We start from the raw sequence: 25262 nt of genomic DNA, 5'->3' as shown, positions 1-25262 counted from the left end.
GAGATCTCCTAAAAACATCATTCAAGGCAAGCACTGTCTTGCATTTCTTTGGGCTTGTGTCAAAGTGTATATTGGCTCAGACATGAAAATTGTGAGCCACCTGATCATACCTCACAGACCTCCATCATGGACTACACCATTGTTGCATGACCCTTTCCTGTACTTCTTTAGAGCAGATAACCTGTGGTGTAGGTGCACACTCCCTAGTTGTGAGAGTAGGCTGTTGTTCCAGCATCTGCACACTGTCCGTCCCTCATTATGTTTCATTCCTAATCTCTTTTAAATGAAGCCAAGTAAAGCAGCATACACGGCTGCAGATTGGCATATGGAATCTATGACACAGCTTTGGTCCAACTGGCTCCTTTCACTTCTGCCTCCTGCCAAATGCTGCTTTTATTGCCATCATTGCATCCAGCAGTGTCAGGCCATTGGACTTCCATTCAGGGGCGGCTTTGTAATGGTTCCATTATTGTGTGTGGATGGGGTGAATCCCTGGTGGCAGACATGTGGCCTGTTCTCAAAAGAATCTCAAAGGATGCTGAATGCGTATCAGCATCTCCTCTTATACATTGCACAGCTATGTCTTAAATGGGACAGCTGGATATTGGTCACTTATGCTGAGTTTGAGGCCTGGCAGATTCGCCATGTTCCATGGTAATGTCATGTATGGCAGCATGCTCTTCTCCATTCTTGGAATTAATGATGATTATGATTATTCCTTTAGAGATTAAACAATATATTGTGATATTGGATGGTCTGTTGCGTGTTAGTCATTTCGGAGGCCAAAGAAAACTGTACAGATACATACACCCTTAAAGTATATAGGTTATAGTATATAGGGTTTTTTGTCATACACTTTTAAAAAATAAAGGGATGCCAAATGGTTCTTTAAGTGATGCCATAGAATAACCACTTCTTGTGTGAAGAACCTTGGAAAAATGTGAAGAACCTCCAAAACTGTGCTCTATTCACTATCCCCTATATAATCCAGATCACTATATAGGGCACTATTAGAGGGAACGTAATTCAACAAGGTACTGAATGATTTCGGACACCTCATTATGTGTGTGTGAGGTCATCAGTGTGCGACATGTTGGTCTTCCTCAGAGCAATCTTCAAACAAAGCAATGAATTATGGGTACTCCATAGGGACTGTTACAGTGCACTACAAATTTGGCCAAATCCAGTGCACTTTATAGTGAATAGGGCGCAGCTCTTCACTTGATCTTTACCAATTGAAAGGTTCTTCACACTTACACCTCTCTATTACAAACATGGCTCTTCTACAGCACCACTCAGAGAACCACATGAATCACCTTTATTGTTAAGAGTATAGAAGAACCACTCATGGTTCCCCACAGAGCCATGGATTCTATAAATTACATGTTTCTGTAAATGTTACTTGTGTGGCTGATAGGAAGCTTTTTTTAAGCTTAACCCCTTAACACTCCAAGGCTTATTACACTCAGTAACTACAGGGCTATTCTTTGGTAATATAGGTTTGTAATGACCCTTTCGGCCCATCAGCTGTCCTTAGGCTTGTTAAAAGGCTTGTTAGGCTTGTAAAAAGGTTAAAGATATTTAAAGAAGGTTAAATATCTAGAATGTAAATACAATACTGCAATTCCTAAATTGGCCATATAATGAATTTAATCTTCTGTAACCATTTGCACATAAGTGTTAACACACTGCAAAAGTACATTTTGGACATACAGATTTGTATATAAAGATTAACAGCTGACATATAATGGAAACACATTTTTGTTTCTCTAATAAAGTGATACTACTAATAATATAACATTGATATTATAATTAGTTTGTCCAATTAAAAACAGTTTATTCCATGTAATTTAGAGCATTTCTATTGGTCCACTTATGCTGGATTATTTACTCAGTGTACAGAAGCAGTGACAGGGTTCAAACCATGGAGAAAACTAAGAATAGAGAGACAGCAGCAATTTGTAGTTCAAACCACATTTTGTTTGTGAACATTTGAGGGAACATACTCCCTCGGGCCTCATTTTACTATTTTGTATATAAAAAAGTCTTTATGCTAAGCAACATTACACAATGCATAAAACAATTGCATTGCATAACAAAAGAAAGCAATAAACATGGAATATTGAAGTGCTAATATGGCAATATAAAGAAAAACATACCAAATAACATATAAATAAAAATATAATTAAATATAAATGATTAAATATAATATAATATAATGTTCTGTGTGTTTTTTTGGTTATTTTTTGGAGTCAAAACAAAATAACAGCTATGTATTAGTAGGGTTCTCTGTGTTCTATGCGCTCTAGGCAACTGCTTATACTTCTTCTAATAAGAATCAGCCATGTGAATCTTAGATCCCTTCTCAGATGCAGGAGGAGACTGGTTGATGTTAGTTTTCCAGCTCTGACAGTGCGCACCAATTCTCACTGGATTTGCTCTCTCTCTCTCTCTCTCTCTCTACCCGCTATGACCCATTTCCCGAGTGAGGATAAACCCATATGCTGAGTGATTAAGTGTCATCTCCGACCTTCTTGCAAACCTTCCCTTTGAAGTGATAAAGCTTTTCCGAAAGAGTTTGTGGAGGAGATTTTGGAATTGCTGCAGTAGATTGAGCGAATGAGGACATTTTTTCTGTGGTTTGGGCGACTGTGAATTAAAATGCTCTGTAGTTAACATCACTGGAATGTTAAAGGCTTCTCTACAGGATTTTCCATGCTAACCACTAACTGAATATGAATCTAATCACTTTTTTTGTAAAGGGTAATTCCCTTGGCACCTAGTTGCTGCTTTTGCCTGTGCTGACAGAGGCTTCTTGATCTCTTCAAAGTTCTTAATTTTTGCTCCAAGCAGAAACTCTCTCTCATTAAACACTCTTTTAATTATGTAAGACATTTTTAATGGAGATTTAGGTTTAGATATTATGCGGCACCGCCTTGCATTAAGCTTTACTGCCTCTATCTACTTAAGATGACAGTTTATGTGTGTATTATTTTGATAATACAACACATAAAAGTATATATAAAGGTCAATATAAAAGCCACAACAACAACAAAATTAATAATAGTTTATAAAATGCTATTAATATACATATAATTTTTTTGTGAGGACAAGGTAGGACATCCCCACATTTATTTCTACAGGTGCAGCACGTCAGCTGCAGATGATTAGTAAATGGTTAGAGAAGATTTTGGAGGAATCTGCGGTATCACCAAGTTCTCGGAGGCCTTCAGAAGCAATGTTGTTCACTGTTAGAAGTATAGAATCTTTCAGGTACCCTTTGGAGGTTCTTTAACTTGAAGCTGTGGAGGAACCTCTTAAGTTGCTTTGAGGAACCTTCAAGGAACCTTGAAAATAACATTTTCTTAAAGCACCTTGACATAAAATGTAATTGCAAATAATGCTGATATTGTTCCAGTTTGTAAGCAAAACAACCTCAGTTTATCGTGTGGATGAATGTATGTAAAAAGGTATTTTATTTCCAGACGCTGATTACAGCCTGCCTCCTCTCGGCTGATATTTTCATCTTCCTGTGGATAAAGCCCCTGGTGGGGTTTCCTAAAGAATGCTCATGTCAGAAACGTATTGATTTTCTGCTTTGTTTGCGGATTGAGTGCTCCGCATTCTCCGCTGAGGAATGGAGAGATGGTGTTATCAGTGTGAATGGTCAGTCCAAGTCCACATCTGCTCACACTACATCTCTATTGGATGCCTATGTGTTTTTTTTCATTCATTTTTATTTTATTTTTTAAGCAAAAGTACGAATATGGAGTATTCAGTTGCATGGTTTCCTTTCACAGATTTCTAAATGCTACTGTTCTTTAAAATATTGTAACCAATTATTATGTGTGTATCTCTGTACAGGCATATATCATCTGCACTGGACACTTTATCAATGCCTCCTTCAAAAAAATTGTCTCCATAACCAAAACAGAGCTGTAAAAATGGGCCAATTCCAAAACACCAAAAGTGTTACATTGTTACAATGGCCTTAGCTAATTATAACCACGCCTTCAAAATTTGCATCCACCCAGACCACTAGCAAAAGCCTTTCAGGGCTAAACGCAAGGGTTTCTTAATTGCCAAGGTACCCTGCTGCGGAGGAACTGTGTCAGTAGTCGGGGGAGAGGCTAAAAAGCTAAAAGCTAATGCTAGACTGACCAAAGAAAGGAATAGGGCCAACTGAGTGCAGTTTCTTTATCTAGCTTACCGTACACCAAGCCAAGGGGACACAAAGAAGACAGCAATACTGTCTGTAAGATATAATTCATTTCATTAAATCATTTGTTAGTGCTACAGTGCTAAGCTAAGGTAGGCTAGGCTATGCTATGCTATGCAGCTGCAGGCCGTCACAGTGACACAAACCAGCCAATAAAAGCAGAGATCTGTCTTTTTTTCACAAGCCCACCATAAAATACAAAACAGCATGAGGCAAAATAACAGGGTTGTAAACAGGCTTGTAAAAATTGCATCTTATCATTTTTACCCCATCACTTACTATTTACATCAAATAACAACTTAACATACTCAATGAAAGCAGTGTACATATATAATAGCTTTAGCTCTGTTCTGATTGGCTGTCTTGTTTTGTACCTTATTCACAAAGCACTTAGAGCTCTGCAGTGTAAACAGGCGGGGCTAAACTGTGGTAGGATGAATAATTAGAAAATTAGTTCATGTGTTTTTGCAGCTTATTTTCAGTAAATGAACTGGATGGGAGGGGGGTGTTCTTATAGAGCAAGGGAAAATATATTTTTTATGATAAAACTAGAGAATTAAAAAAATAAAAATAAAAGAACCACAGATTTTTATTGACATCTAATAATGCTAATTATGCTAACATGTTAAACCCAAGAAAAAAAATGTATTATATATTTTTCAATTCAACTCAATCAGTGTCCACTCAGGTCAGCAGCGCTGGTAATTGGCAGCTATTAAAACACATAAATCATCTCACCTTCAAACACAGTGATCTTCAAAATGTTGAAACACAATTCGCCATGTGGCCATGATGAAAGAGCCGTGCAATCACCGTGTCATTTCCCTGTCAAGAAGGTAGGGGTGGCCAGGCCCTCTATGGCAGTTCTGTTGCTGCAGTTCTTTCTCTCTCTCTCTTTCTCTCTCTTCACTTTACAGTGTCTAATAAAGGTGGGCAGGGTGGTCCTCTTTGATGCTGGAAAAACGGACACAGCGGACCCTCTGGCTGGGTTTCACAAATCTAGGCCAAATGCTTCATGCCGATCTCCAAGGCAATGTATCTTCTGGGTGAAAGCAAGCAGGTGGCATTTTTTTTTGCTCTCTCTCTCTATTTCTCACTCTCACAAGGTCATTACTACACCCATCTAAAATAACAGCGTGAAACATGTGAATGTACATATATTTCGAATAATAATCATGCTTCGTTGGAGGTTATTTGAAGGTGACACTGTAAAAGGACTGAATTTGGTTCCTGTCATAAATTAATCACTTCTATGTCCTACATTTCCCACAGAGGAACCACCAAGTTCTCCATTTATCCAGACTGAAAGGTTCTTTAGGAAGGCACACATGGTTCTTTGATGACATAACTCAAAAAACCCTTCTTGTTCCCATACCTAATATAATTATTAGGTTAATAGTAATATTAAAAAGTCCAAATATTGGTCATTGGTTTCTTGTCTACCTACCAGAACTAATGTTAAAGGACACATTTACCCTAGAATGTTTCCATGCCAACCGATCAGTGGGCCAGTGGTTGCTTAGCGGTTAGAGCCCTGGGCTATTGCTGACAGATTGTGGGTTCGATACCCAGGCTCTGCAAGCTGCCACTGTTGGGCCCTTGAGCAAGGCCCTTTACCCAATAGCTGCCCGCTCCGGGCACGTGTGCTTACTGTCCACTGTGTGTGTTTTACTGGTGTGTGTGTGTGTTCACTCAAATCATCTTTCTAACTTTTAATAACACTAACAACACCTCCACTATCACCACCACACCAACACTACAAACAATGCCAGCACTTCCATCACCACTCCTATCACCACCATGACCACCACCACCAACAACACTTCCATCGCCACCAACAACACCACCATGACCACCATCACCACCACCACAAACAATGCCAGCGCCACCATCATATACTTGATTGATCGATCGATTGATAGTACTGTATGTATACGAAGCTGATAAGGAAGTATGAATACACAGCATGATTGCTTGTCTCTCTTTATTTTTATAAGCCTGTAGGTCTTTATGAATTGAAAGATTCTAATATGATCACATAAACTCAATTCCATGTACCCGATGCAGCTTGATATCTGTTATATTATTGGTACAGATTTTGTCACCTGTAAGTTACACACCACACGCCACTGATATGAAGAGCAATTTGGCAGACGATCCACAAGCTAAGGACACATATGTTGTTGATTAGCCACCTCTCATGTGTCAGGCTTCAGGTCAAAACACACCGTGCATGTTTGCCTGTGTCTGTGTGTGTGTGTGTGTGTGTGTGAATGCGACAGGTTCACACTATACCATATGGCTGTCCACTGTGAGACAAAATAGAAAAACAGGGACCACTGCAGAGAACCTGACCAGTGCTTTGGCTTGTCCTTCCCTAGACTTCTATGCAGGGCATGTAACCAAAAAATTGGTTAATAGATATCGTAATCCTGGCCTTTACAGTAGTGACCAGCCTCTCTGTGTCTGATATCAATGGTCAAAGCCTGAACCATTTCAAGAGCTCCTTGAGCTTCGAATACAGCATGGCTTAACTCACCATCCCTCGAGATGTCTGTTATATGGAGGACAAGCGTCTAGGCTTTTCTCTGTCCTGGCACCAGGGTGGTGGAACAGCAGAATCGCTTACTCTCTTCAAACTCCAACTGAAGACCAGTCTCTTTACTTACTACTTAAAGCAAGAGCAAAAATATTAAAGGCTTGTGATTGTCACTAGTGTCTTACTTCGATTTTTTTACCTTCAGGTAAAGGGTAGATTACGTTGAGCTTTGTGTATCTAGGTATCCATGTTGACTTTGTCTTTGGCAGCCTCTAAGCTTGAGGTATCTTTGGACTCTAGCCTATTCAACAGAAGCTAGGAATATTTTCCAAGAGAACAACAAAGCTCTTTTGTAAGTCGCTCAAGGAAATAATGTCTGCTGAATTCCTTAAATGTAGCTGTAGTCAACAAAGAATTGACCAAACTTATAAGTAGAGATATTTTATATGCTGTAAATATAAAAGTATATATATAATATATAATACAATAATATATATATATATATATATATATATATATATATATATATATATATATATATATATATATATATATACTGTGCAGTGTATATGTATATGTATATACTGTACAGTGACAAATACATGCACCTTTACCTTATATAAAATAACATGTATGTCATATATTACACCTGTGCAATTACATATTACATATATAATATATATATATATATATTATATATATATAAATAGTACATATATTCTAATATATATACTATATATATATATATATATATATATATATATATATATATATATATATATATATATATATAGACTCTTTTTACAACATTGTAACTACTGCATATCCACACTGTGTGCAATCAGTTCCTGGAAGCATTGAGATTTTGCTGACACAGATTGAATTCATATGGGAGAGACGTCACTGTCTAAATAGTTGCTATAAATAATGTCTAAATAGTGTTCATGGGCTGTCTGTCAGTGTGGAGCACGTTACATTCATTTGAACAACAGAATTAGTTTGACATGCTTTGACTTACACAAATAAACACTGCCAAATGAGGCCTTCTACACGCAGGACGCCACTGTTGCTGATTTCCTTATATTCATGAGCTTAATCGTGTTGCTGTGCTACTGTGTTTTTAAACGGACTGCCTGTTGAAAGCGCTTATTAAAAGCTTTCTCACCACAAAACAGGTTATTGAATAGAGCTGATTTAGATTGATAGTTGATTGTTTTCAAAAGAAACACAATCAGTCAATATGTAAGTCTCGTCCAGCGCGAGTGTTGTTCTGTAAATATTGATGTGTAATTATGGTGCTCCATGCAATGTTTTGTATCAATAATAAAATATTGATATAACTGAGTATTGCACTGTAAATGTCGATCTACAGATATCGGTCTGTAATTACTGAAATGTAAATAGTCTGTTGTTCTGGTGCTTATATGTGTATTTTTTTCTTTTGATGTTAATAAATATGGGTTTTGACAAGTTGTCAGTCAATAGCATTAGTCTGTTTCTATCAATATAGAAATATATCATATTATACACAGAGAGCAATTTCACATTTCAAAATAAAGGTTCCTTCAGGTAATTTTGGAGGTTCTTCAATTTGAAGCTTTGAGGAACCTTTAAGAAAAGGGTTTTAGAAGGTTCCTTGAAGGTTTTTCAAAGCACCTTTAGAGGTTTCCAGAAGTTCCTCAAGGATCCTTTACTTTTAACAGTGCAGTGCTTTCCTATCGTGAGTATTTTTCTGTAAGAATTGATATGTGGTTTTAATAAAGTGTCAATATATATGACTTTGTGTACTCAAGCAGGATATTGAGAATTGATCTGGTATTATCAGCATGTAAATATTATCATAATATCGTTGTGGACTTTTCTGTAAGTATCTAAAAGATCAATCCATAACATGATTATCAATATGTAAATCAGTCTATAAAGAACTGCTATTATCTATAGTAAATAATAGATACTGGTTTGTAGTTCCATACTGAGAGTGTCACTGTCATAATAAACACCGGACAACATGATAAGTTAAAAGGGAAAAGAACATTGTAACTACTGACCTGCTGATCTATACTTTTCTGTTATTGCTGATATGCAAAAATCAGTTTGTAGAATATTGGATTGCATTGTTTTTTAAGTACACTGTACAAAATGGTTGTATGTAAAATATATTTAATTTAAAATATACTTAATTTAACTGTTGATTCAACTCAAATCCATTGTACAATTAATCATACAGTCCCTCACTTCACATAATTGAGTATTTGTTGTTTATTAACAGCAAGAAAAGTATATAAAAAATTTTTTTTTTACTGTACATCATATTTTTGTACCACTCAAGGGTCAGTTTGTTACAATTTGTAGACAAATTTGTGAATTTAATGAGGTAATTTTCCCAATTTTTCAAATGTTTTGACTCAGTTTTATTAGTGTTTGTATGTTTTTCTTTAAATATTAGCCATATTTGTAGTAGTAACCAATTTAACCAGTAGCAGTAATCACTGTAAAATGTAAATATTTAGATATTGTTGTGTTGTGTAAATGATAACTACAAAATTTTAAGTAGCGTTTACTCAAGTGATGAAGAAAATATAACATTTATTTGCTGATTTACTTTGAAAACAAATGAGGCAATAATTGTTTTTTTACATTTACATTTAAGGTATTTAACAGACTCTCTTATCCAGAGCGACTTACAAAATGCTTCGTTATTTACTCAAGAAAAACCTCAGCTAGTCTGAATAGACTAAAAATTCAAAGATACCTCCTAGTTTAGACACTACTAAACACAAGTCGATAAGGAGACCATAGTCCTCTACTCTTATGTGCTTCTCTTTACGTGTCAGTTTGTTGTTGTAATGAGTAAATTAAATAGGGCAGTGGTGGCTCAGCGGTTAGAGGGCCGGGATATTGATATCGACAGGGTTGTGGGTTCGATTCCCGGGCTTGGCAAGCTGCCACTGTTGGGCCCTTTACCCTCTCTGCTCCCTGGGCGCTGGAGTTGGCTGCCCACCGCTCTGGGTGAGTGTGTGTTCACTACCGGATGGGTTAAATGCGGAGGACACATTTCGCTGTACAGTCCACTGTGCACCTTTACCTTAAATGAGATTATTAGTTGAATTTATTAGTTTATTAGATGAACCATATAAACAAAATATAATCTGTTTTAACTTAAAAAAGTCAAAGTAAAAAGTAAGAAAGCTTTAAAAACAGGTTTTAAATGAATCTGGTCTGTCTGCAGGACCTGTTTACAAAATCCCTCAGGCTTGTTAAGATGAACCTTTGAACATTTCTGGTGTTTTTGTGTTTGTGGTAAGGATGCAGGAACAGTTTCTTCTGATGACTCTTCCATGAGGGTCATATTTGTGCTGGCGTCGCTGCACAGTAGAACAGTGCACAACCACTCCAGGCCTGCTAAATCTTCCTGAAGGTCTTTTTGAAGGGTTTTGTTTCTAGTTCTTTCAGAAAGTCTGTCTTTCAGATCTCAACTTGACCTCCACCGTCCCCCTTTTGTTACTCTATATTTGTACAAATCAGAATAACACACTAATCTTGCTTAAAATGTTTAGACAGAACGATACAGCTTTAACTTTATAGCGTTTGAAGATCAGGTGATTTTTCTTACACATGTTTAACTATTCACAGAAACCCAAATTTAGACCAGGTATGTCCAAACGTCCAAACCACTGTGTAGCCTTTATAGCATACTCTATAAAGCAGCATGCAGTATGTTTTCCTCAGGGCTTGTGTGGAGCAGACTATGACCTATGGCATTATGTTTAGAGTATCGTTCTGTCAGTATCGATATCTATCGGCTCCCCTCGCGTTGAATCGGGCGCGCCGGGGCAGATCCCTCAAAGCGCCTCGGATGACGCAAACGCTGCTGCTCTCAATAAAGCGCTTTCAAAGACGAACATGGCGGCAACCCAACAGTAGAGCAAGATGACTGTGGCTGCTGATGTCGAGAGAACAGAGCCCAGCACTTCGGTCCACGGACGCGGAAGCGTAAAGAATCGGCGCGCCGAAAGCAGTCCCTGCGCTCGTGAGCAGAAACCCCGGAAACGGCAGCAGGAGCGGCGGCGGCGGAGGCTCGAGCGTGTAGTGGCGGCGGGGGCAGCAGCAGGGGAAGCAGGGACAGCTTGTGCGCGCGAAGGGCGAGAGGAGCGGACGCCGCGCTAAAAGACAAGACGGACCGGGCTGGGACGGGACGGGGCGGTACGGGACGGGACGGGACGGGACGCCGGGGTGGCACGCGCGCGGAGGAGGAGGTGGGGGGGTAAGGGAAGGGAAGGGTAGGGAAGGGTGGGGGGTGGGAGAAAAGAAGAGCCAGCCATGTCGCCGCAGCCTCGCGCCTGCTTCTTTTTCTCGGTAGAGTCGCGGCTCGCGGGCACGGGGGGTCGACGATGCGCGCTGTAAAACCCACCGCCCGCCCGGAATCGCTCGAGCACCAGCAATACCAGCAGCACCACCAGCAGCACCAGCACCAGCAGCAGCAGCAGCAGCAGCAGCAGGACTCCTCGGCGGTGGGGGGGAAGACAACGCAGGGCAGCGGCAGCGGCGGACCAACACGTCGATGACCATAGCGGCGGCGGAAGAGCCCCCACGGTGGAGTCGGCCCGTGCTGCTGCTGCTGCTGGTGCCGCCGTGCGCGCCCGAAATATGACCAGCGGCGCTCGCAAGGCTCGACATCGGCAGAGAGACGACGGCTCCAACTCGTGGACGCGCTGCTGGCGCTGGTGCTGGTGGTGGTGGTGGTGGTGGTGGTGCGCGCGCGGCCGGAGCTCCATCGTTAACGTTAACGACGACGAAGACGACGACGACGACGCACAGCTGCTTTCCACCGACTCTGAGAAGGCCTGGCGATGGCGCCGGTCACTGGCCTCCCTCCTCTTCCTCACCGCGCTGCTCTCTGACCGCCTGGGGCCGGCGTGCGCGAGCATGGGAACGGACATGGACACAGGAACGGGCTCGGGAATGGGAACGGGAACGGGCCACGAGCCCTGCAGCCTCAGGAGTAACGAAGATGTTATTTTTGTAGGGAACTCCTCTGAGAACTGCCTCACTTTCCTGGACGCCGACCACCTGTGCAAGGGTCTTTGGGGAGCTGTAGTTGGAGCGGGAGCAGAAGCAGGAGAGGGCGAGTGGAGCGCGAGCGCGGCCCGCTTGCGCCTCTCTTTCTGCGACTCGTACTCGCTCATGGATCTGCTGGAAGGCAGGTCGAGGCCGGACCTCCTGAACTGCAGCGTGGACGCCATGCGCGCCGGCGATGTGGACCGCTGCAGCATGTGCGTGCAGGCGTACCAGAGCTACGACGTGCACGCGCAGGAGAAATATGAGGAGTTTGAGCTCCTGACGGAGCGATACGTGACGGATGCCTACTCAGTAAGGACGTGCATGGAGGAGTGCAAGGTAGGGCTTGAAACGGGCACGTCGGGTCTGTTAAGTTTTTTTTTTTTTTGCTGTCCGAGAGGGCTAGAGTTGGGTCTTCCACTCGTGTCGTCATGGTAACTGCTGGCAGTTTTATTGAAATGTGTTTTACGCACACACAAAAAAAGTGCATTTTCATATCAGAGCGCTCGCTTCCTTTGTTGTTCACTGATGCGACGCCGCTCGAGTCGATGCATCAAGCCTACAGTCAAAGTGAGGACGTGTGTGTCCTTGTGAAGAAACACCCTTATCCAAAAATCAAGGAGTAGTTGAGTGTGTTCAGCTGCAGCGCTTCGGGGGCACAGCAGCTCTGTTCTATTGGGGCGGTCTATTGAGCGGTCAGGTTCAGCACCATGGACAGAGCGCACTCTCACAAACACCTGTTAGTCCCCGTCTCAGATGATGAGAACTGCACACTGCTGGTTCAGTACAGCTTTAAAAATATATGGCTTAACTCAACATTGATCTGTATGACTGTACAATATATATTTGTCATGTGTCTGCCCTATATAGTACTGTACTGTCCTGTAGTGAACTACAGTAGTTGTCTATACTATCACCATAATCTTCAGGATATACATTTGTGTAGTATTACTATACTATACTCTGTACACTGTACTGTCAAGACTTTACTATGCTTCATTATACTTATACTATATATTTACTCTATAGTATATTATACTATGATGTACTATGATATTGGGTCTATACTGTACTATCCACCCTATACTTTACTATACTACACTATACTATACTGCACCTATGCTGTACTATATTATGCTATACTCTATTATACTATACTGTATTAGAGTATCAACTGTACTCTAATCCACTCTATATGATGCTATAGCATAGTATACTACATGATATTATACTGCTATGCAGATCTATCCACGCTATACTATACTATACTACACCGTACTATCCATCTTACGCTATACTATATTATGCTATACTCTATTATACTATACTATGTTACTGAGTCTCTACTGTACTCTAATCCACTCTATATGATACTATAGCATAGTATACTACATGATATTATACTGGTATGCAGATCTATCCACGCTATACTATATCATACTATACTATACTACACCATACTATCCACCCTATGCCATACTATATTATGCTATACTCTATTATACTATACTATGTTACTGATTCTCTACTGTACTCTAATCCACTCTATATGATACTATAGCATAGTATACTACATGATATTATACTGGTATGCAGATCTATCCACGCTATACTATATCATACTATACTATACTACACCATACTATCCACCCTATGCCATACTATATTATGCTATACACTATTATACTATACTATGTTATTGAGTCTCTACTGTATTCTAATCCACTCTATATGATATATATACTATAGCATAGTATACTACATGATATTATACTGCTATGCAGATCTATCCACCCTATACTATACTATACTATACTATACTACACCATACTATCCATCCTACGCTGTACTGTATTATGCTATACTCTAATATACTATACTATGTTATTGAGCCTATACTGTACTATCCACCCTATACTTTACTATACTATACTACTCTATACTGCACCCTACATCCACCCTATGCTATACTATATTATGCTATTCTCTATTATACTATACTGGTTTTAAACTTATACTATACTATCCACCCTATATGATACTGTACCATACTGTACTATACATTAGTAAATTACTGAGCATAAATATTCCTTTTCAAAGAAAACCTGCACTATACTATCCACCATATATGATACTATATAGCCTATACTATACTATCCACTATATGAAATAATATAATATACTAGCCAATACTATACTATTCAGGGTGCAATACTAGGTACTAAACGCAATACTATGAAAGGTTACAGTGTCCGAACAGCTGCAAATCCTTATCTTTTAGTGTGTGTGTGTGGCTCATTATATATGGTACAGGTGCTGTAAGGGAAAAAAGATAAGGGGAGGGGATCTTTACAGGGCCTTAGGCTTACAGCAGCTCCGCCAGGTGTTCCTACGCGTCCGCCCCACTCCACACTGAGTACATTTCAATAACACTAATAGGGCACTGGTGCTTTCCCCGGCTAATCTGTCAGAAGAGCTTTTTCCCCCCTTGCTCATTTGCCCTTGTTTGCACATCACTCTACGTGACGCCGGAGCAGCGCGCCCTCTTCACTGCTGTAAACTTGACATTAAGGTTAATTTCGATGCCTCTGTTGTCGTCTTGAATGGATCTCTCCGTGATCAGTGAGGGAAAGCTAAAAGGAAAGGGGGAGCCTCCAAAATGGCTTGGCGTGCAGCTAGTTTCTGTGCTGATATGATAAGGAACATGCTTCTGCTGTACTCATTACTCTTTTCTATTATTTGTGGCGGAGTGTAATCAATGGTCAAACATTTACAGAGAACGCATGGAGTCAGGCAGAGAGAGTGTTGGCGATAAGCTGCTGAAAGAGTGGCTGTTGTGTTGTGCAGCTTCATCATGGCTTCATGTCTTTAGAGGTGGGGGGAGGGGAGGGGCTGAACTCCATACAATCACCAAACAGCTTAAAAAAGGAGGGGTCGATCAGTGCTTAGAATAGCCTGAAACATGGTTAATGATTCCTTTACACATACAGGCTTGTGTTTTGATGGTTCATCAAACATAAACACTGAATATTTGATACACGTTTATGATGTAATACGCCATTAAAGGGGAATTCCAACATTTGTTCAAAGACTGATTGTGTGCCTGATTATACTATGTTTATTTTCAGTTCATTAATACTATTTAAATACTCAATATATCAGTTTTCTAGTGCAGAGCATTTCAAAGCAATCCACTCAATTAGACTTTCTCTAAATATTAACCGTTTAATTCTGGTTTGCAGAATTAGAAAACGTGACACACTCACTGCAACTTAGGAAGGACTCGTTAATGAGCTGACCAGATGTGTTGGGAGCAGGGAATATGCAGTGGTTTCCTAAAACAGTGGTTTCCAAGCCAGTCCTAAGAAATCCTCATACGGTTTACATTGTTGCTCAGTCTCAATAGGTACAGCAAACCTTTTTTTTTTTTTTTTTTTTTTTTTTACTTTAGTAGCATGAATGAAATGCTTCTGCAACAGGTTGTAGTTTGTACAATACAAATTTATAAAAAACTACTTTAAATACTTTGAATACAGAATTTTCTGATTTGATTTAATGGTTGTTGTTTGGACATACACTGTATGTCCAAATATTTATAGAAACGCACACTCACAGCTTGTCTAGTCCCCATAGAGAAGTCTTGCTAATAGAATAGGACTGTCTGGAGCAGATAAAATGAATGAACCTATTGACAAAATGCCCAATGGCAGGTGTGGGATATATATAAAGCTTAAGGAGAGAAGTGAAAGCTGAGGTGAAGAAGTTGGTAAACTAATTGGTAGGCTAGCTTAAACCCTCTAAAGTCTATAGTAGTGGACAGTTACCTTTAGAATCAGAGTCAGCTTTAGAATAACAAAGTTAAATGCTAAACTCTGTATGCAAGAATTTACTTATCATTTAACAACACTAAGCATGGTAACCCCTGAGCACTAGGCTAATTTGAAGTAAAATCAATAGGATATAAGATCTAAATATATTTACTGCCTGTCTCACTCTTCAGACAAATCTATATGGCAGCCCAATTTTTTATTAATAATATAAATCATTTCTGTATGTATTTTTCATTCAGTTTTGGCAACTTAACCATTTAAATCCCTTTAAACATTGTATATAGGAACATACATATGTATTATTATAATTTCAGAGGCCCTAAAAGAGAACCCTGTGGCACTGTGGCAGAATCACATCAACTAAATGGCAACACAGAATCATTAACTTAGAGTTTAAGGCAAAAAAAAGCCTAATCATAGATATGCAAATTATATTTATTGATTGTGTTTTTGTGATAGCGTTTTTCTTTCGGATGAATGGGATTTTTCTCAACCTTCTGCAGAGCTTGTCCAGTCTAAGATTTGCTGTGAAAGAAGGCATTTGTTGAGGATGGATTGGACAATTAAGCTGACCTCTAATCATAAAGTCGATATTGTTGAAATGCTTTTTCTTTCAAGCTTTGATGGAATTTGAAGCGATGTGTCTCTCCTTGAAGGCTAGATAGCTTCAAGTTTTTTTTTTGTTCCATGGGGAGAGTGGCATGAAGGCTGAGTCCCTCCTGCAGGTGAGTTATGCTAGCGGGCAGAGAGGCCAGCACACGCTGCCACCTGTTATTCCATTCGCAATGTCTTGCAGAGCAAACAGCGGCGCAGCGGACGTGACAGAGGCAGACTTATAGTTCCAAGACCATCAGAACAGATAGGCTAATCTCCGCCACCAGATGTGAACAGAATATCGATTTTCTTATAGAGGAAATATAAAAATATAAATACGCCTCCAGCACCTCATATGAAGAGAGACATCATGAAAGCATATTGACAAACAGTCATATTGTGGTCCTTTGCCTGTGGCAGAATTGACACCGGCACAATTTTTCTCTTCATGCGGACCTATACTGTAGCCTACACCAGGGTTTTGACAAGTCATTACTGCCTGTGCTCAAGTCTGCCGAGTTTTTAAAAGCTTTGTCATAATATAATGTCATTCAGCTGAGGATTTGTAAAGTAGCAAATGCCAGTTTTGGCATTGACTGACCACATTTTGAAAAGGACAACTTAGCATTAGCATTGTAAAAAAAAATTGTGAACATTGCAAGCATCCGGTTTTTGTTTGTCTCCATGGATTCAGTCTGGCATTGCCCCAAGTAGAAGCCATTTTTGAGTTGGACCAGTCGGCATGTTCTGATATCAGCTATGGGAGCATTTAGTTGTTGTCATTAATTCACAAAGTGTGAATTCAAATCCACACTAAATTCGCAAAGGCCATCAGGGAAGTCAAATCAAAGAAGAAGTGGACATTGTTGTGGCCTACATGCACAAGTGCTTTGCTACTGGGGGAGTGCCAGAGCGAATCCATAGAGAGGACTGTGCTAAAAGCTTCTGAAATTCAGTGCACTTTGTACCAGTCTAACTCAGCATTGCGACTAATGGCAACAATGAGAAGAAAACAGCTGTAGTCTTGGATGTACATCTGCTCTACCTGGTGAAATCCACTTGGTTCACAATTCAATCCACAATACTGGGTTCATGGTTTAGTATTCTTACCATGTTTTGGGAGTGTATACTGCTAAAAGTATACGGTCCTTGAGGAACTTTTGGAGGTCCTTCTGTTTGAATCTGTGGAGGTCTTTCTTAAGGTGCTTTTCCTTCTAAAAAACATTTCCCTGAAGACTCCTCAAAGCACTGTAAGAGGTCCCTCCACAGTTTCAAACTGAAGAATCTCCAAAAGTTCATCAAGGATTGTATACATTTAGCAGTGTAAGGTATGTAAATGTATGTGATGATGAGGAGGTCAAACTTAAACTGACCTACCCATGCTCTGTCTTTAAGTGTGTTCTTTTACAGCATTGCTTGTGAAAATGGGCGAACTTCACATTAACATCAGGTTTGTAGTGATAAAAAAAGATTGATAAGCTTCATCCAGCATCCAGTCGTGGACTATAGTGTTAATATTTCATTTAATCTGCACTGCTGTGTGGTTTGCTTTTCCAAAATGTCCTCAATTCTCTTTTAAATAACATGATTGAAATAAATCTGGTTTGCTTAAGTGTAACTTCCCATTAAACCTGGACATTCTAGTTATATATCCAGTGAGAATTATATTTAGCTGCTTTGTTTTGCTGCGCTGTCCAGGGGGGCTATTTCTAGTGGTGATATGGTAAATATATCAAATCACAATTTTTAAAGACATTTTCTGAAACACGGACATTGATTTTTATCCAGTTAAACAGGACTAATTACACTGTTTGTGATGAAGCGTGCAGTTGATTAGTTTTCCTTAAGCACTAAAAAATTCTTGAGATGCTTGGAAAGGTTAAATTGTGTATCACAATAGCAAAATGTATCACAATATGACAAAATATCGCCATATTGCGCATATTCTCTATGCTCAATAATTCTGAGTAGGCTTCAGATCTGCTGCAAACCTGACCAGAAAGAAATGTGAAAGAAGATGGATGAAGAAATGCTTTGCATTGCAAAACCCTTCTGTTCTTATTCTTTTTTGATTATTTGTTGCATGATGGTTTCCACTATTAATGTAAACCATGTAACTGAGTTTTATATTTATTATCACTGCTGCGCTCCTTCTTTCTGCAGCTACTAGATTTCATGCTATAGCCAACACTGTAATTTATCTTAATAATCATTAATAACCGATTATTTACTGTTATTCTTGAGGCCAGGGAGCATGATTTAGGGGGGTTAAGATAAATAACTTGATAATAAATATAATAAATAGCTAATTTCCATTGATAACTAGGCCTCACAGCAATGTGCTACAGGATGTTGGGATGAGGAGGTGGACGGGAGGAGGGGAGGTTGACTTGGAGAATGTTTAAACAGAATAGACTGTCCGCAGCCATGTTCAAAATCCCAATAAGCGCACACTCAGCTGATTAACACATATTTTTAAGTGTCTATATTCTGAAGGTACCTTGTGGGGTACCTACATCACACTTGGACAGCAAACATACTGTAAATAGGGCAGTGAGGTTGGCTGCCTTGCTCACGGGCACCTCAGCTGTGAATGTTAAGGGAGGAGAAAGCACTGTTCCTTCAGTCCTCCAACTTTCATTTCTTGCTGGTCTAGGGGATAAAAACAAGCTATGATTCGATATATTGCGACACTATAAGTAAGACGATATAGTGCAATTTATCTAAGGAAAATGTCGTAGTATAGAAACACACCATAATACCCATAAAAACACACTCTGCCCACCAGTGGTTCATAGACTTTTTAGGGGTTTAAACACAACATAAAAAGAACTATTAAACTATTAATTCAAAATCAACACAGTATTGCAAAACATAACATCGATACTTCAATATATTGCTATTTTCTTACACCCTTAGTCCCAAGCGACCCTCTCTGACCTTTAGGTCACATCAACAGGTTAGCACCATGCTATATTAAGCACTTTTAGCAGTGTAAGGTATGTAAATGTATGTGATGATGAGGAGGTCAAACTTAAACTGACCTACCCATGCTCTGTCTTTAAGTGTGTTCTTTAACAGCATTGCTTGTGAAAATGGGCGAACTTCACGTTAGCATCAGGTTTGTAGTGATAAATAAAGATTGGTAAGCTTCATCCAGCATCCAGTCGTGGACTATAGTGTTAATATTTCATTTAATCTGCACTGCTGTGTGGTTTGCTTTTCCAAAATGTCCTCATTTCTCTTTTAAATAACATGATTGATATAAACCTGGTTTCCTTAAGTGTATCTTCCCTTTGGACATTCTAGTTATATATCCAGTGAGAATTATATTTAGCTGCTTTGTTTTGCTGCTTTGTTTTGCTGTGCTGTCCAGGGGGGCTATTTCTAGTGGTGATATGGTAAATATATCAAATCACGATATTTAAAGACATTTTCTGATACACAGACATTGATTTTAATCCAGTTAAACATTAAAAGTTGAAGATCCTTGATAAACATTTGGAGGAACCTCTTAAGGTGCTTTGAATAAACTTTGAGAAATGTTTTTTAGAAGAAAAAGGTTCCTCAAAGCACCTTAAGAGGTTTCTCTACAGTTTTAAACTGAAGAACCTCCAAAGGTTCCTCTAGAATCTTATACTTTTAACAGTGTGTAGCTCCACTGTTAGCATGGTGCTAACCTGTTGCTGTGGCCCAAAGATTAGAGAAGGTTGCTTGGGACTAGGGATGTGGCTTTTAACAGTGTAGGAGCTGAGAACTGATATATGAAGCGTATACCTTCTGGTAACAGACGTTCAGGTGTGATCTTATGTTCCACTAATGTTGTGGTTCTGTTGTAAAAATAATGTGATTGTCCTGTTAGCTTGCTATAGCTGTTAGCCACACAGAACCATTCCAACACTTAAGAGCAACCTGTAGCAAGCTAGCTAGATCCCAGTTCACCTCCCAGTTTCATTGCTGTGAAATACTAGGACCGGCCATCACTGGTTTCTTCAGCTATTCAGAATTTAGAAGGTGAACAGCGATGGTGGTAGTTCTGGGAAACATCAGTGATGTGTTTTGATGTCCTTTCCAATAAGGAATGGTGGGGGGAAAAAGTGCCGAGTTCATTTTCCACACACTGGAGCGACAATTTTCCCGAACGGACCTGAATGGAGTCACTGATGTGGAGGAAAGAGGCAGGAGTCAATCTGAGCTTCTGGCAGGCAGCTGCAAGAAAGAGCCAGTCGCAGCTGTGATTAAGCAGAGGACAGCGAGCAAGCGAGCGCGAAAGAGAGAGAGAGAGAGAGAGAGAGAGAGAGAGAGAAAGAGAGAGAGAGAGAATAGGTAATCACTGTGACAGCCGGATCAGCCCTCAGGTTGATTTAATCTGCCACTGTCTCTGCGCCATGACTGGCTAAGTGTGGCAGGAACTGTCGCCTGTGTGTATATGTGTGTGTGTGTGTGTGTGTGTGTGTGTTGTGTGTTTATGCTTTCGGGGGTGGGCTGGGGCGGGGAGGGGAGGGGGCTAAAAATAGTGAACAGACATGTGAACGTGCACTTCAGCAGGGGGGACAGCTTACAGCGAAAAACACAGCGAGTGTGGTGAGGATACAGGAGGACATGTTTTCATTCAATAGGGGCCTATTCTTAGCTAACACATTGAGTTCAGCGCAACCGTGGCAACAGCACCGCTGCTACTTTTAGCATTGCTCCGACCGCGCTAATGCTTTCTCGCTGTCTCCAGCCATTCCTTGAAAAGCTCGCAATAGTGCAGGTAGCACAACTGAGGTGGAAAAGGGCGCAGTCGATCAAGACGTGTTGTATCTCGCTCCTGCGTGCTAGGGCTAGTGGCCTAGCACACTGTCATTTCTTGAAGCAGATGAAGCATGGAGGCATGTAACTGGATGTGCTGTTCCTGATCTACTGTTTCTAACCCAGTCGTTTCATTTCATTCGATATTCCAGAATTCTGCAGACATCATGGGACTCTTCCAAATTGTGATCCTGGCTGTATCTCTGATTCTCTACAAGATCATCTTACAAGAAATGATCATCTAGAAATACGGACAGAGACATTTGACAAGCCCTTTATTTGGTAGATACTATACTATATGGACAAAAGTATTGGGACTATTAGTATTGGGCTTATTCATTGTTTCTTCCGAAATCAAGAGTATTAAAAAAGTGTTTATCCTGCTTCTTTGTTGGAGGAACTGTCTCTTCTGTCCAGGGAAGAGTAGAGTTTCTACTGGATGGTGGGTGATCGCCAACCTACCTCATCCCCAACTCCCCAACTCATCCCAAAAGTATTGGATGGAGCACTGCCTATCATTCCAGATAACACAGTTCTTCCACTGCTCCACATGGCAATGCTGGGGGCTTCATACCCCTATAGCCCACGCCTTGCATTAGACATGGCGCCAATAGGTTCATGTTTATCTGCTCCAGAGAGTCCTATTCTATTGGCAGTACTTCTCTACAGGGACTAGACAAGCTGTGTGTGTGCATTTGCACATCTGATTTGCACATCGGTGTTTCCTTTTTTAGAATGGACAATCAAATGACACTGTGTGAAAAAGAGTGATAACTGGTTTCATTTGACTGATTGTTTGATGGCCAGGGTGGTTGAAGGTTGGCCATCAAGGCTAAAACGTACCCTGTATTGATAATCAACTGAAATATAAAATATAAAATTTAATATTATATTTATTTATATGAAAAATAAAAGTAAATAAACCAAGGATATTTATATCTTGCACACTTTTAAAAAATGTTAAGTCAATGGCTGGTTTTACATTTTACAGAATATGAGCTAGCAATTCAATGGGCCTTTTAGAAATACTTAGAGCCAGCTTTTCAGTTGGGAAATTCTGGAACCATTTCAAGAGAAACTGTAATACAGATCTGTGAAGGACAGCTGCTAACAGGTGAACCAGGTGAAAAACAGAAGAAACTTTACAACAGACAAATCGCACTGGTGTATTGTCTACTATCAGGGATAGTAATAAGCCGTTGCAACTCAGTACCACTTAAAATTATTTACATTTGTCAAAATAGCACTAAATTCCCAGTTATTAGTACAGAGGAGTGCACCTGATTGGTTGTAATGTACCCATGTTTAATCATTTTTGCCATTTTATCAGCAATTAAGCACCTTTTTCATTGATACCATGGGACTCTTCCAAATTCTAATGTTGGCTGTATCACTGAAGCGCTTAATTACCACTATATTGTTGTTAAATTGCTGCTGTTACACTTACTGCTCTCCAATGAAAGAATCACTTCATTAAACTCATACCATAAAACTGTACGAAGAGTTCTGGTTGGTAAATGGCCATACAGTGCTGCTAGTGTTAGTCTCAGAGTGAAGGTGGATGTCCAACTGAGCTTTGTAATCAGGTCCAAAAATGGCAATGGTGGAACGCCTGTTTAACCCTTATGTAGTCTTAACAGTCTATACTCCCCTTGGCCTAAGTGTCAAAATGGCCCGGAAACTATGTACTCGGGAGTTATATAGTTTTCATGAAAGCATGCATGGTGATGTTTTAACTTTCTCTAATGTTGGGGTCATTCTAGGAAAAGTAAAAAAAAAAAATCAGCTGAAAAAATAACAATTGGGGGGTGGGGGGGGGGGTATGTTTATGTCTGCTGATAAACATAGTGGTGTGTCATTTCTGACCCTTAAGACAAACACAAGCATTAAGGGTAAAAAAAAGAAAAAGAAAAGCTTTGCATTGGCAAGCTTAGCAATGCCAAAAGGCCTGGAAGACCTTGGAGGACAACCAAAGTAAATAAATGCAGAATTGAATCCACTTTACAGCATGTAGTCAAGTCAGAAACACTCTCAAGGAGGTAGACGTATCATGGCCAAAGTCTACAATAAAGAGATAAGCGTTAACTTCAAGATGCAAACCACTGGTAACACTCAAAAAGTCCTGACCTCTACCTAAAATCAGACTTTCCATCATCATTTTGTGGCCTAGTACACTGAAAAATGCATTGTTGGGAATCTGTGTTGATAGGATCGATTCCGTCAAGTAGCAATGATGTACACCTTTGAATCAAGTAAATGCAATGTTCCTTTACTATAAAAAAGAGGTAAAAGGGTTTTTTGCATCAGTGCAACAGCAAACAAACAAAGAGTGTGAAAGAACTTTAAAGCCCCTCCATCCAATGTTGATGGTCTAAACTAAGCCAAGAACCATTTAGGAACGTGCATTATTAGGAGTGTGCTGAGACTTTCCAACTCATTAGTTTAAGCAAGCAGCTCATAAACATAGGGAGATGAAGCTAGCATAACACTGACACTCTGTGTAATTCAGATAGACCCTGCAATGCCACACTAGACAAAACAAGATGTCTATTATTAGCTCTAGCTTGGAATTCAATTTGCCTTTCACACTTATTCAGTGCCAGCTTTCTCCGTTCTAACTATAAAAAAAAAACTGTAAAGCAGATCTCACAAGGCCACCTTCTGACAATAAGGTAAAAAGAGCAAGGAGAGCAAGTTTTAGCAAACTTGTGGCTTCTGAGACTTTTTCACGGCTTCAAAATGTATAAATCTTCGCAAGTGAAATCCTCCTGAAGGTAGTCTTAATGTCTAAAATTTCTCATTTTTGTAATGCTGTGATAAAATTATATATATATATATATATACTGAAGAACTTTTGCTGACTTTTTGTTTCAATTAATTAATTAATGCTAAAAGTATTTTATTCCATTGGCAGATCTGCCCCTTTTAGAACATAAAATCACTTAAAACTGGTAAAATTAGCTATTAATTATCGTGATATTACTATAATAATCTCTAAATAAAAAATATTGGATATTTTTGATTACATGTAAGAGGTTTTTATCTTTCTGAAATAAAATTAAAACCAAACAGTTTATATATGGAAGTTTTATTTTTTATTTTATTTTTTTATTAATTGACATGAAGGTTGGAAGGCCTGTTTATAATAATAATAATAATAATAATAATAACAATAATAATAATAATAATACTGAAACACAAGAACAGTGTTGGATAGGGTCCCTTTAATGTTCATTTAACAGAACTACTATCTTTCATCTTAGTGAAAACACATTAGCAGCTGAAGAAGACAGACTTTGCTGTTCTTAATCATCAGAAGACGGACGCTTAATCTCTTAAACCGCAGGTGGTTTAAAGTCACATTATGTCATTTTCAAAGCCATTTGTTTTCCATTAACTAACAGTTATTATTTCTTAGCGTTAGCATTTCTTCTGGAAGACCGTTTCGTTTATATGCCTCAAAAGCTCCGAGCAATATTTCATACTTCAAATGAGGCAGTGTATGAAGCTTTCTCATTTCATTGTTCACAGCCTATAACAGCATGACCAGAGCTGCCTTGGAATTTTCTTTTCAGGATATGAACTGTTTATTCTTTAATGAAAAATCACTCATTTCATATTGTATTTCAAATCAAATCACAAGATTACCATTTCATTCCTGTGAAAGCACGATACATATTTTTGTAATATCGGTTTGTCAGTGGCACAGACCAGACGGACGTCAATTATTTGTTGACTCCTTGAGAACATAGAAGGTTCTTTAATGTTTCTTGGCATGAAACACTTTTAAAAGGTAAAGGTGCACGTATTTGTCACTGTACACTGTACAGCGAAATGTGTCCTCCACATTTAACCCATCTGGTAGTGAACACACACTCACACACACACATGTGTTAGGGGCAGTGAGTACAGACACACACCCAGAGCGGTGGGCAGCCAACTCCAGTGCCCGGGGAGCAGAGAGGGTAAAGGGCCTTGCTCAAGGGCCCAACAGTGGCAGCTTGCCGAGCCCGGGAATCGAACCCACAACCCTGTTATCGATATCCCGGCGCTCTAACCGCTGAGCCACCACTGCCCCACAACACCCCTACGTCCCAAGTCTCTGTTTACAACATACTTCCACACAGCCATTTTACAATTGAATTACTTGTTGTTTATGAAACGCAGGAAATCCATGAGGTGTCAGGGGTGTAGAATGGGTGTAGAATGTGAACATTAAGTGGAGCTT

The 25262-nt window shown here is 39.6% G+C and overlaps 1 protein-coding gene across 1 annotated transcript in view; it reads left to right on the top strand.

Annotated features, from left to right (window-relative positions):
• The first annotated feature begins 11072 nt into the window (after positions 1 to 11072).
• The window catches only part of nalf1a (NALCN channel auxiliary factor 1a), a 91789-nt gene continuing 77599 nt past the window's right edge, over positions 11073 to 25262 (top strand). Inside the window, exon 1 of the mRNA XM_072657766.1 lies at positions 11073 to 12155. Within this exon, the coding sequence (XP_072513867.1) occupies positions 11406 to 12155 (750 nt within the window). The 5' untranslated portion in view covers positions 11073 to 11405. The remainder of the gene's footprint in view (positions 12156 to 25262) is intronic.

This window comes from Salminus brasiliensis, chromosome 15, assembly GCF_030463535.1.
Source record: "Salminus brasiliensis chromosome 15, fSalBra1.hap2, whole genome shotgun sequence".
In the NCBI taxonomy this organism is placed as follows: Eukaryota; Metazoa; Chordata; class Actinopteri; order Characiformes; family Bryconidae; genus Salminus; species Salminus brasiliensis.
Note: the sequence above shows the minus strand (reverse complement) of the source record. Positions and strands in the feature narration are given on the sequence as shown.